A 15,186-nucleotide genomic window follows, 5' to 3' on the forward strand; every position below is an offset into this window, starting at 1 on the left:
AATAGTGCTGTGTTTTCCAAAATCCATGAACATGTATATTTTATTTTAACTTTAAAGTATAAATTACAGGTACAAGGTATCTGAAACTTTAACCTTTTTACTTCCAGTTTCCTCTTTTCTTTACAAAATAGTTTCCGTTTATAGTCTGTAATTTCCTTCAGAAGATTGGGACAAAAATAGCCAAATTATTTGAGTATAAACTGTGCATTTCCAGAAATATTGAATAAAAAAAAATGTGCAGAATAATTTGAGCGAGGACTTCTGGTGGTGGAAAGGTTAAAGCTAGAAAACTCTCAAATAAAATGTTGTTGCAACAAATTGCACATATAATTTATTTACTGGTTATAGTTTCCCCAATACTAGATCAATTTTACTGAAAAAATCTGGAAATAATTATTAGCCTTATTTTCTGAAAAAATTAACAAAAAATGACTTTGGTGTTCAGAGTGTTAACACATCATCTGTTGACAACATTATATACTATCTAAATCAGCTGATTTGATTTGACAACATTATATACTATTTAAATCAGCTGATTAGATTTTATGTCATTATATACTATTTAAATCAGCTGATTAGATTTTATGCCATTATATACTATGTAAATCAGCTGATTTGATTTGACAACATTATATACACTTTAAATCAGCTGATTTGATTTGACAACATTATATACACTTTAAATCAGCTGATTAGATTTGACAACATTATATACTATCTAAATCAGCTGATTAGATTTGATTTGACAACATTATATACACCTTAAATCAGCTGATTTGATTTGACATTATATACTATTTAAATCAGCTGATTAGATTTTATGCCATTATATACTATTTAAATCAGCTGATTAGATTTGATTTGACACCATTATACACTATTTAAATCAGCTGATTAGATTTGATTTGACGCCATTATACACTATTTAAATCAGCTCTCTGTGGAGGGTTTTTAGCAGGTGATGAGTTAACTGTAATGTAGTTTATAATATATGAACTCACATACTTAGATATAAGACTATACAATAAACAATCTGATTAAATTAAAATAAGCTTGTCATTCGTTTCATTGGATCCTTATATCTACATAATAAACTGACCTAACTGTTTTATTATTCCACATGAAAAGCTATTCATTTATCCACCTGCAACATGCTGCGTCTGTTATTGTAAACAAAAGTGATTTTTATTCTCAAATATTTACAATGTAGTTTGCATGCAACCTACATTTTCCCGCCAACATTTTTTGTGCAACATTTTTCTGTAATTTTGTTTTTAATTTTGGACCAAATCTACAAAATTTGCCATTTTCAATATTTAAAAATAAAATATGAGCTGGATTTTATAGTACCAGTTGATTAATTGACCTATAGAAATTTCCTTTTCTAATATCCCAAGGATTTGTAGTAATACAATATAGAGATCTTTACATCAGTCTTTGTGAACCTTTTTAATTTCACAAGAGTCAAATTTTGTGAGTCTGTGTAAATCAAAACATTTTCTGTGGGGTCCTACGCGGGGAGTGTTGGTGACTTTTGCAAAATGTTGTCTTCACATAATCCTATAAAATCAAATTTCCTAGCAGCGAAAATTAAATAGTTTACAGAATATGATTCATTTTTAGGGTGTTAAGTTATCCATTTTTGGGGTGGGGGGGTGGGGGTACCGGGTATATATGACAGACAACCAGTTTTTTTAAAAGTACTGTAAAATACTTTATTTTCGCTTGGAATTAATTTTTGCTATTTTCGCTGAAGGAATAATTTAGTGAAAATAAAATCCAGCAAATATACCTTTTTTCCTATATTTTACATTCAACTCATCAAACAATCAGTGAAAATTAATTTCAGCGAAAATAAAGTATTTTAAATTACAGTACATACATTCTCATTACAGCTACCATACCAGTAGATTATATTTAGAATTTATCAATTTTTTCAGAATTCATCTTCTTTTATCTGTAGATTATTGACATTTTCAGTTTGTGTTCCTTACTCACTGATAAAATAAAGCAGGTGCTCATTTTTTGACTCCTGTGTGTAAAGCACACAATAGGAGTTTTTGCAGTTAGTGTGCCTGTATGTATATGTGTGCACGCAACTGTTCCATTGATACCACAAGAACCATATGTGGGTTTTTAATGATGCATAGATGCTCTCGGCTAATGCGCATATTTATTACCTAATTTGCATAATGATTAGTAAATTTTGCGGCTTTTACACTGTTATCTCAAGTACTAATCATCATATTACAATGAAACTTGGTACATAGATGTCATATAGGACAATTCACAGACCTGATAGGTTTTGGGTAAATATCCATATTAATTACCCAATTTCCATAATTATATACATCCATACCAATTACCTAATTTGCATAATAATAATTTTTTGGGCTTTTCTTCGATTTTTTTTTAAGAATTAATCATCACATTATAATGAAACATATGTACATATGTGGAACAATAGACAGATACACCTAATTACCCCCCACCCCCACCCCCCCCTTTTCCCAGTATATACGTAGTTTGGGGTTGACATCTATCATATTTTTTTCCAAAATGGATAATTGCATTTAAACAAGACTTTGTAAGAGTGCCTGTAAACAATGCAGTAGTTTTGGATTGAAATACTAATTGTCGGTTTGAACAATGTGCATAATCATATTTCATTGAAATTTGGTTTATAGATGCTCTGGGATAATCCACAGACATTAGTTTAATAATGAAATACATGTATATTGATTTTCTAATTATTATTAGCCAATTTTTGATATCTCAAAAAATCAGATTCAAATTGAACTTGTGGTAAAGGTGCTCTTGTAAAATTAGACTATAAACCACAGATGTAAAATCAAATGTATTGTTTACAAGTATTATAAACTTCAATAATGTAGTTCACATTGTTTTCACGTTGTACCAATATTGGTTGCAAAGCTTCTTGTTTGGAAAGGTAATTAATTTTTAATATGTCTCCAATACTCTCAGCACAGGGAAGTTCTTTTTAAGCTCTCTTTGATTTGATTTTATGATTTTTTTTTTAATTTTATTTGCAAATTCAGAACAAATCCTACACCATATATACAAGATGACAAGTAACTTGAATATTATTTTTTTTTATCGAATCTAAATTTGTACTATATTTTCTTCATGTGAAGATTGACAATGGTGTTGTGAGGTCATAGGCTGTTGCTATAGCAGCCAAGTGGAATGGATCATCACTGAGACATTTTATAGTGATGTTATGACTTCCTGGTTCAAGGTTGGTGGCAATAACTGTTGGCCATGTGATTCGATGCTGACTTCTACCACTGATAGTAGCTGCTCGAGCAAAGTCATTGTCAACAATCGCCCGAACTGATCCACAATTCTCACATGTGAACGTTGATATAGCAAGTTTACTGGTGAGGTTTTCATAAGGCTCTATGCTAATTGGAAACCGGATGACACTGCCATTCTTACTGCCGACCCAAACTTGTTTACGATCACCAGAATCACTATGAACTGGTACTTTGTCCCATCCATCGGCTGCTCTGATTGGCCAAAGATATTCACCAATACCCAACTGTGGGAGCAATGCTGACCAACATTTTGGCTTTGTTACGCGCGTATCCATGAAATAAGTTGGTGGTAACGGCCCTGGCACGTGTTCAACCTCAGTCATAACTTCTGATGACAAACTTGTCTTTGATTCCAGGATCTCCCAAGTGACATTTGACAGAACATTCACCATAAAATACCTCAAGAATAACTCCATTTGTAAATGCGCCTTCGATGAGAGATGGTTTTTGTTAACTCCGCCAAGCAAGTCATCTGCTTTTCCAGCCTTTATTCTTCTACAGGCAGCTTTACTGAGGCTGATCGAAGGTACAGCATAGTACATGCTTAGTTCACGACCACCAGTATCTTCACTGTTATTGCATGATTTTTTAGCAATTTGTTTACCAAACAGAAAATTGACGTAAAGCAACTGCGGCTTGTTTGGCAACTCTATGACTTGACGTGTAATTTCTTCTTGTCCTGAGGGACTGACTCCTTTCAGGAAATCATTGACTGCTAACTCCCATATAATGATATCAAGATTTTGAGTGTCTAAGTGATTTCTCATACAGTAGGCGTAGTACTGACTGTCAGTCGCCCCGATAGCCCCGTTATAGATACTAACATCTGAATCCAAGATTCGTTTCAACGCTTTTTCCAAAAGACGTGGGTAAACATTAACAGCAGACACTGATCCGCCCATAATACCTATTTTTAGAACTCTGCCCGTCTCAATCACCTCTCTAAAGGCCCTTTTTAACCTAATAACATTACCCCAATTGACTATAGATCTATCCAGCACAGATTTGTCGAGCCCCATTTCATGGACAATACTTGTCATGTTCTCTTTCTCATGCTGAAGTCTGACAAAAATGCCCTGTATTTTTCTCCCCATTGGTGATTGTAGAAAAATTCTTTTTCTCGTTTTAGCTGCCTGCGATGTGTCAGTTTCTTGGTCAGTCTTTACCGGTTGTTCTTCTGATAACTCTGTAATCTTCACTGGCTGTTCATCTAATAACTCTGTACTCTTTATTGGTTGTTTATTTGATATTTCTGTAGTTTCATATTCAAGAACTGTTCTTTGTACTGAACCTAACACTTCGTTGCCGTCTCCAGACGTCATGACGACATATGTGAATGTTGCCAAGCAGCTCATTAAAGCCACAAAAGCAAAAGTCATCGCCATTTTATCTTGCGAAAATTTCTTTAATCCTGAAAAAAAAAGTTAAATAAGGTGTTAATTTTGGTGTAAAATTTAGCACATTTTTATAAAATTTGTTGTTACACAAAATAATCGAGAAAAAAAATATGAAAAACATATTGTGCCTGTTTGTGTCACCTTCACTAAATAGGTGGCATCAAAATTAATTTTGCAATATGTTTTGTGTTAGTATTTTTAACTGTCACACACATCAGATCATATGATAATGATTTGTATGGTTAATTTATATAAGGTAATGGGGTTCATGTGGTAAATACCATATAGTAATATCACTCATGTGGTATATATCGTATGGAATTAGAATTTATGTGGTGAACACCATATGATCATGTAATAGCATTCATGTGGTAATTACAATATGAAGTAAATATAGGGTTCCTGTGGTGAATATATGGTAAATACCACATGGTAATAAGGTTAATGTGGTGAATACCATATGATCATGTAATAGCATTCATGTGGTAATTACAATATGAAGTAAATATAGGGTTCCTGTGGTGAATATATGGTAAATACCACATGGTAATAAGGTTAATGTGGTGAATACCATTTGGCAATAGGGTAATGTACATGGTAAATAATACATGCTGTGGTAAACACCATGTGGTAATTTTGTTTACTGTTTGGTAAAAAGATTCGTGTGGTAAATGCCAAATATAGTAATATCACTCATGTGGTAGACACCACATAGAAATAGAATTCATGTGGTGAATACCATATGGAACAGAATTCATGTAGCAAAAGCCATATAGTAATGTTTATATTTGGTAATTGCCATACGTGGTGATAGGATTCATGTGGTAAATACCATATAGTAACATCACTTATGTGGTAGACATCATATGGAAATAGAATCCATGTGGTGAATACCATATGGAACAGAATTCATGTGATCACCACATGGAACAGAATGTGGTAAATGTCATATGGTACGGTAATATCACTCATGTGGTAGACACCACATGGAAATTGAATTCATGTGGTGAACACCACATGGAATGGAATTCATGTAGTAAATGTCGTATGGTAATTAATGTATATGGACATTACCGTACGTAGTAATAGGATTCATGTGGTAATAGGATAAAATCTCACCTGATTTGACACCAGTGCAACAAAATCTAGCGTAAGCTAACTGCCTTCTGACAGTTGGTCTTGATGTGCACAACTTGCCCATTTCTGCAAAAAAAAATTACATTCTCTAAATTAGCAGTGAAATTGCCATTTTTTTTTTACAGTAAAGTACCGGATAGTGATTGTTGTTACAATAGTACTCTTTATGTTTCAATTGGAAGTAAACTAACAATAACACATACGACGCATATTGAACACAACACATTGTGACCCCCCTTCCCCTCTCGCACTTAACTAAGAATTATATTTAGGATCGATAATTAAAATATGAATTTTCACATTTGATCTGAAATGTAAGCTGATATAAAGGGAAGATTTGGTGACAGATGTAGGATTATACGCTGAAATGCACTAGTCTGTAAATATTGTGATTTATAATGTTTAATTTACCAGAAAAAAACACACCCTAAACGATCAACTCGTGTGTATAGTCTTGTCACGGCACTCTGATAAAATTGTTTTGTTTACAGCTTTTGCGAGTCGCTAGTTTATGAGTAATTATCAAACCCTCTTCCAATTAATGTTTGCAACCCCCCTTCCAATCTTGCATATATCACTGCTAAAAATAATTTACAATAATTAATACAAAGAATACATCAGTGAACTTATTTACTAGAAATTCTACTGAATTGAAAGGGAAAAAAATGTATGATTAATAATGCAGTAAATATAACGTAATACAATTAAATAAATTTTACATTAATATTTATTCATATTTCCAAGGTTTCAAAATTCAATTAAAAATACATAATACCTCTGTTGCTCTATTTAAAAACCACACACAAAGCAACAATTGAATTTATTGTATGCAAAATCATAGAAATATGTTTTCTTTTGACCATAGACTCGCCTCTGTCATTTATGAAAGTAGTCAAGCGCTTATAATAGAGCAAATAATGGTAAATGTTAAACAATGAATATTCAAAAATATTAGTTTTGTAGTTTTCTGTGTTACCAAAACGTCAAATAGGCAATATGCATCCACTTTTTCTTTGTCGTGGTGTGGTGATCTTATTGATTATTTTAATAAAAAAAATAGTTAATATTATCATCACTTTCATTTCAGTTATGACTATTTGTGGTTCTATAAATCTTCATAGTAATCTGTCTTGAGTTATTTATTAAACTTTAGAGTACAAAAAATAAACTTTTGTCACCTTTCAAAAAACCTGCATAAAATTTTTAAAATTTTTGATCAAAACCTGCAATCCATGGTCACAAATTAATAAAAAGATAGAAAAATTAGACACCAAAATTTTGCAGGGAAAAGAAACGTTCAAAGTACCATTGGAGGGTGATGCAGTTAGTTTGATTAGACATACCGGTACTGTAAGCTGCCACATAGCAATGCAGTCATGTACTATCAAGTTATCGCTGTAATCACGGAGAAAATTATTATAACACATCTTTCCCATTAAAATTACTAAAATGTAGAATTAGACATACACAATGGAGATCTTTAGCACAAATGTTGCTACTTCCGGTGAAGCCCACGTGAAAAAAGCTGGCACCACCAGCACACCCAAGAATAAGCATGTACATATGCGTCTATTACACCATTTAAAATCATGCTGAAACAAACATGCACATGAATTGGAAATATGGAAGTAAAACTAAATGTTGTCCAGATTTCCTTATGACATAATTTTACCTGCCAAATTGTAATGAAACATTTTTATATATTTTTACCAGATGAATATAATTTCTCATTGACTACAGATTTTTATCAATATTTCTGAAAAAAAATAGGGAATACTGTAAAATACTTTATTTTCACTTGAAAATAATTTTTGCTATTTTGCTTAAGGAATGATTCAGTGAAAATAAAATCAAGCGAATATATCTTTTTCCTATATTTTACATTCAACTTGTCAAAAATCAGTGAAAATTAATTCCATACAAAACACCCAAAAAAGTCTTTTCAGTGAAAATTAAGTCCCGCTAAAATACAGTTTTTTACAGTATGCTGATGATTTTATTTGAAAGATGACAGAAGTTGAAGTGAAAATGAGTCAAATTATCAATGGGACACATGATAGTTTTTCCACAAGCAAAGACAAAAGATGCCTTTATCCGCGTAACAGATGTTTGTCAGATGTAATATCAGCAAAGCAAATCCAGCCTCATAATCGCTCACTGGATATTACACTTCAAAGCTTTTTTTTCAAAGCTTTTAAAAAGAAAATCCATTTTGATATTTGTCAAAGGGGACATTTTAAGTTGACAATTTGAATGAAGTTCATAACCTGAGTTTTCTTCCAACGGTTGACCCCTTTTTTTTGTTAAGTGGTAGAAATGACTGCAGCATATGTTGCCACGACGAGTACACATCATCAGTTTGCTTTCCTGCTATGACAGAATATATTGTTCAATGTGTGTACACGTTTTTGACATTATGCTTATCATGTCTGGCATTCAGCACAGTAAATATTATATTTCTATTCAATATTTCATTGCCGAATTATCTTGAACATTTTCTAATCTTTTTTCATATAATTCTTCAATATTTCTGGAAACGAACCTTAATTTTGGAGCCAACGGATAAAATTTGTGTCAATTTTCAGTTTTTACTAGAAAAAATTGGCAATTTTTGTCCCAATCTTCTGAAGGAAAGTGCAGACTATAAACAAGACTATTTTGTGAATATGTGATGAAAAGAAGGAACTGGTGGTGAAAAGGCTAATTGTTAGTTGAAAATATAACTTTTCACAAATCATTTAGATGCAGAAATTTAGATTTTGCAGTAAATTGATAATTCTGGAACAAATGTACATATGGACTGAAGTCGAACATTAAAAAAAATAAAAGATGGGGTAATTTGATTAAAGGCACCAGAATGTGATTTTGGCATTCAAAGGTTTATAAAAAACACAAATTTTCAAATTTTTTAATGTAACATTGATGTTACAAGATTCTAGTCCAATTGACAGTCAGATTTAGATTTTTGTGTACATGTATATACTTTTTATATTTGATGGACAACAGCAAAATACAAATATAACAAAAGATATAAGTGCAATGACTGCAATTATTCTATTACGTTTTACTTTATCATCATTCTTATTTTCTTTTCAGTTTTTCTGTGCAAGTACGCTTTTGTTTCTCTAAATTATTATTATTGTGTCAAAAATAAAAAAAAATATTATAAATAAAAAAAAAAAATAAGTATCATTATTATACATCTGTCACCGTAACGCCATAGGTTACAGCGTGTCGTAATTTTGCGGTATTTTACAAAGTATTTTCATCCTACCATATAAGGGAATGCGTATTCCAAATATGGAACGATTACGCGCGTAAGCGTCCTCTAATAAAAAACAAACAAACATGGCTGCCACCAGGGTTTGACCGGACTCCATACAAAGAAGTTTGCTGATTCTGTTCTAAACTTTTTAGATTTCGGCATTCCCATGATGTATCCTTGGTAGGAAAAGATGTATAATAATAAGGTTATTACGAAGATACCTTAAAGTATGCACTCAGACAGTACGCTGTCGCATCAACCTCCGCTGCGCGTCGGTCGATACTGCCGCTGTACTGTTTTTGTGCATACTTTGAGGTATCTTCGTAATAACCTTATATTATTAGGTTAGGTATATTTGTATATATTTTTTTATAATAGTCAAATTAGCTATATATTGTATCTTTTTTAAAAGTATTAAAAATCAAAACAAAACAAACACAATGGATGCATATTGTGTATTTGATGATCAATTTTGATAGGAAAAATCACAGAAAACTACACAACACTAAAATATAAACCTAACATTTTCACTTATTAGTTGTATTACATTTACCATATTGGTTCTATTAATAGCTCATATATAATCTAAATAGCAGAGGTGTATTTACAAGTCATTTCAACAAAGTTCATATTTGTTAATGCTTGTAACACCTAGTCTAAATGACCTTTGTTAGACCAGCTATTTACTTATATCATAAATATATGACATATCATTTATTTTATTTATTTGATATACTACAAAAATAAAAGATTAAAACAAAAATATGATGAACAATGCCCTTTCAAATGCCAACAATCTAATTCCTGGACGCATGGAGCCGGGAACAGCCACTGGTGGCGCTGTATGGAATCAAGACCTATTTCGGCTTGCCGTAGCTCATTTAGATTGTATTGTAAAACAAGAAAGCAGTTAAATTTGGTGACCATTTTAGTTTGATAGAAAGCGTTTACAGTCTTCAAATAACCACAATAGACAGAGTTGGGGTCAAGACTGAATATATGCGATTCCGGCGTTTCATACTAAATGCTTTCTATTAATAATTTCACTTTCAAATAATATTCATGAGATATGTTAACGTCATAATCTTGTTAAAGGTTATTAACATCTTGTGTATGCAGAGTGCATTCTTCGGGGTCTTTTTCCGTATTCCACAACGTATGCCTCATCACAGTGAGGTCAATTGAAATTTACGTTACATTCATCGTCACGTTTCACCATATTGATGGTGCTGAACGTTGCCTTCGTATACATAGCCCACACATAAGCAACACTACCAGATATATACAACAGTTAACAAGCCAGCAACTGCTGAGGATTTGTACACACTCCCTTTATGTCATCTGCTGTAATATGCAATGACAATTCTCGTTTAAATTCCTCATAACTCTGAATTTGCTGTATGTTTTGCGGTCTGTAGTTATTCTGTCTGCTCTAGGAATTAAGTTGACACACGTCTCAAAAACTCTTGACAAATCTTCGCGTGCTTGGTACAGATTATTATTCAAAATATGCATACAAAAATAAAGTTTTGTGGGGAAAACATCTGTTGGTGAATTTTTTTTCACCGAGCTGAGTGGCTTGATCTGTGGAAGTGTTAGGGTCTATTCTCACTGAGCTGAGTGGCTTTAACCATGGCTTCTAATAAGTGTCTATGCTTTAACACATTGACACCTCAATAGTCTGTGTGTATTGGTGTTAACTGTCAGTGTTTCACTTTACCTTCAATCAAAAAACTAAACCCTAAAACGTCAATAGAGTGTGATGTTAATAATTGGATTATAACACAGTGCCTGGTGAATGCCGCCATAAATAGCCAAAATAAATCAGAGAAATTAAACAACATCAGCAGAAGGGTGTGGTATAAAGCGATATTTGATTTATCTGTGCTAGGAGACACAAAAGTTAATGATACCCATAATATAATGAACAAGCTCAGTGATAATTTCTGTCAGTAAAACAATGTTTCCTAACACCATGGGTTATTGGTGAAATTTTTAAAAGGTAAAATATAAAATGGTGGGATGATTTAACCCTCATTATTAATTATTGAATATATGATATATAATGAATCAAGACTTCTATTTTTTAATATTAATTATTTCTATTTGGTACAAAATTAATAAATTCTAGAAACGTCTAAAACAATTTTCATCATGTTGTAACCGGAAAGATTGTGGCATACTAAAAGGTGTAAACTCGCTTCACTTCTACTGTCTTCCTAACAGAACTTGTGAAACAATAACAGAAATATTAATTCAAATCTTACCGACAACTTTTCTGATTATATATTGAACTGGAGAACACATTATGCGAGTTTTATCCTACCAACATGCTGAGATTTTGTCGTTGATTTCACTGATTGTTGCAGCAGAAGCAAAAAGACATGAAGTTGACGCTACAGTTGGCGCTCATCAAGTGACCACATGTGACACAGTCTGACATCACCACTATTATAAACACAATTACAGAGTACATTTACAATTCAGTAACAGCTGGCTCACAAACTAATGGACGATTATGGGAAAAGGGAATTATAGGCTTTGGAAATCTTTATTATCCGACTGAATATATTTATCTTAGAAATCAATTGCTGTATTATACATATGAATACAGAACTATCAGTAGCAAGTTAAAATGCAGACAACCCTGTAAAACGAACCAAACAATCAGAATTTACAATTTTTGATAATTAAAATCTTAATTTAAGACTACATAAATATAATTAATCTGTTTTTCATTACGTGTACAACCTTCAAAGATATAAAAAAAAAATCTAGGAGAGCAATCGTGTAATGCCACAAACAAAATTCTATAAATAGTTTTTCTCCAAATGTGTTAATTTGTGTACTTTACGTGTCAATGTATACAGTTCCTCTCATTCAACTCCACTACACATATTACATCAAGCATAATACAGTAGAATACTTTATTTTCGCTATTTTTGCTGAAAGGATGATTCCGTGAAAATAAAATTCAGTGAATATACTTTTTTCCTATATTTCACATTAAACTCGTCAAAAATCAGTGAAAATATATTCCAAGCAAAACGCCCAAAAAGCCTTTTCATCGAAAATTAATTCCAGCTAAAATAAAGTATTCCACAGTATTAGCTTACACACTTGATTATGCAAATTAGTAATAATTATGCAAATTTAGCATTCCGGCTCCTTCTATAGAATGAAATTTCATGGATATGCTCAGCTAAAAGCTTTTCCCCATTCAGATTCATATGAGCCATCAAACAGTAGGATTTTAATATACCAGACTCACACTGAACTAAATGTATGTATGTACTGTATCTACTGTGGAATACTTTATTTTCGCTGGAATTAATTTTCGCTGAAAATGCTTTTTGGGCGTTTTGCTTAGAATTTATTTTCACTGATTTTTGGTGAGTTTAATGTGAAATATAGGAAAAAAAGTATATTCGCTGGATTTTATTTTCACAAAATCATCCCTTCAGCGGAAATAGCAAAAATAAATTCCAAGCGAAAATAAAGTATTTTACAGTACCGTAAAATCTGTATTAGAAGCCGCATCCCTAATAGAAGTCGCACCCATTCTTTTTGAATAATTGAGAACCAAAAAGTCATCATTTCTCATATGTGTAGATGCTCTAATGGAAGCCACATCCCCTCTATTGCATTGTATCATTTTAATAGAAGCCGCGGATTCTAATACAGATTTTACAGTAGTTTTATTTTCGCTTATACATGTAGCCAAGTGAGTTAAAGCGCGGTGGTCGTCGCGTGTTCGAATTTCATGTAAATAAACAATGTATTTAACACACGTTTTATACGTCGCTATGAGTCCCATATCGAACAGGACGTGGCACGACGACTGCCGCCCTTTAAATTCCAAGTCAGTATAATTTCTTTGCAAACCAGTGACGTTAAGTCTTGCAGTGCTACATTGAATTGAATTGAATCAATATTCACATTTAGTGATAGAAGTTAGTGTTTTCGTTACTAACATAGTGAATATTTCTATAATATTAAATTTCTCTAAAATTTAAACCAAATGACCTATTTCAGTGTAATACGCTTTTTAACAATTTTTTTTTATATTTCTGTAAAAGCATACATGTACCGCGTATATGCTTCTATCAGTTTATAGCAAATTCTGCCATCTGTTTAACTGTTACATTTCAAACTTTGTCTCTAAAACCGAATGCTCTCACATTTGCAGTGAGTTATACTCCCTACAATACATTGGGTATTTCTCTCTCTGATTTTTTTAATTTTATGGTGATTTTTCTGATTTTCACAGTTCTTTATTTTGTGATAATATTTATAGTTTTGTGGTAATATTTTTTACTTCTTTTGAAACGTGGAAGCAATGCGGTGATCGTGATAGATGTGGCGTGCATGACAGCTATACGATGATCACAATGAATGTGATTGCAAAATACACATACACAATATAATGAGAGACATGTGCACATAGGTATAAATACAGTGATTGTTGTGAATGTGATTGCAAAATACACATAGAAAATATAGAGATCATAATGAATGGGACATGCATTTTTCATAATAATAATTTCTTTATTGCAATCGATTCCACAATTTTGATGTGAAGGAACAAATAAATAAGTGTAATAAATGGAAAAAAACCCAAAAAACATTAAAATGAAAGTATGTAATAATGTATAGATTATTATTATTTTGTGGTTTGAACTGAAGGCAGCGGCTGAAGTTCTTTTAACCTTTTTATGAAGCAAATGTGAACATATTTTGATTACTAAATTATTATTTCCCAGAATGAATATTAGTTTTTCTTCATATAAGGAAGATGTCCATAACATATGCAAATATGGCTGCCGAAAATTCTATTTTTATTTGCTGTGAGAAGTATAATAATACTTTTCTATTTTCAGGTCAAGTCAAGTGTTCACCTTTATCTGCACCAAAAAATGGTGGCATTGCATGCAATAATGATGATATGTGCACCATACATTGTGATACTGGTTTATACTTTGCCATAATGCCACTACCAGTCTACTTTTGTGTCATTACTGATAGTGGTACAGGTGTCTGGTTTCATACACAAGTCAGCAGACAACCAGAACTCCCAGCCTGTTCCTGTGAGTATTTTAACCTTTGACCTTTTATTCAGCTGTATTAACTTTATGAGGTGTTGTCTCGGCACAAACTTGTGTCATATGATGCCTTACTAGTTGATTTGGGCTAAAATAGTGCTTCGTCGCCTTTTTACACTTGTTCATACATGAAACTTGATACTTCTTTTTACAATTTAAGTTTATTTTTAATTGCATATTTTGGTAAAACATATAATAAAATTTGTGTTTGAATTTTCAATAAGCTCGAAATAGAACGTCCTTGAACGTGATGAATTCATGCGTAGAACGCTCTCCGAATCATGAACTAGCTGCAAATTTATGCATTTTTTAGGCCAGTTTATTTTTACAATATTTCTAAGTTTTGTTTTTTCATTATTGAGTAAAGAAATTACTGAAATGATTTTATATATCTACAAAAAATGTGCTGGTCGATGATTGACTTTGAAACGTTTTGAACAAACTCCTGGCACTCCTTTGTGCGGTATGCGTCAGATCAGTGTAGCAAGGAGCAATGCCTTATGAGGTTATCACAAGAATACAGCAGGGTACGCATAAGGGCATTACAGTGATCCTATTGACTGACATATGCATTGGAGGTCAATGTGATCCTGTACTACCTGAGAGCATACTTTTTGGTTGTCAGCAGCTTCTATTACACATTTTACAGTATATGTTTAATTTTAAGTTCTGCATGCTACATAATAAATTGAATAAATGGTGGATTTTATGATGTATTGTGAAAAAAATACAACTCGCAAATTGTCTATGATGTACTAGCTGCGAATTTGGCTAAGGGAAAACTGAAATAGAGGTGGTGGTCGATCGCTCCACACATCGTGATATTTATGTTTCAATTGTCCCAGGCAGTTTATATCAAACATTGGTACAGTCTTTCTTTTTTTGTACTTTTGTTCTATGCAACAGTCAAAACAGCATCTTCATTAATATAGAACCAATATCTCGCA

The 15,186-nt window shown here is 32.3% G+C and overlaps 2 protein-coding genes across 2 annotated transcripts in view; one reads left to right on the top strand and one right to left on the bottom strand.

Annotated features, from left to right (window-relative positions):
- LOC100374813 (uncharacterized) overlaps window positions 1-15,186 on the top strand; it is a 92,364-nt gene that overhangs the window by 67,588 nt on the left and 9,590 nt on the right. The window contains 1 exon segment of the mRNA XM_085494868.1: window positions 14,018-14,224. Coding sequence (XP_085350994.1) covers window positions 14,018-14,224 — 207 coding nt within the window.
- LOC102803470 (uncharacterized) lies at window positions 9-11,556 on the bottom strand. Its single transcript, XM_006811981.3, has 3 exons — window positions 11,405-11,556; window positions 5,855-5,938; window positions 9-4,749 (listed from the first exon to the last, which is right to left on the bottom strand). The coding sequence occupies exons 1-3, from the start codon at window positions 11,442-11,444 to the stop codon at window positions 3,146-3,148; spliced, it is 1,728 nt and encodes a 575-aa protein (XP_006812044.3). The 5' UTR covers window positions 11,445-11,556; the 3' UTR covers window positions 9-3,145.

Source organism: Saccoglossus kowalevskii, chromosome 21 (assembly GCF_978046115.1).
Source record: "Saccoglossus kowalevskii chromosome 21, keSacKowa6.1, whole genome shotgun sequence".
Lineage (NCBI taxonomy): Eukaryota > Metazoa > Hemichordata > Enteropneusta > Harrimaniidae > Saccoglossus > Saccoglossus kowalevskii.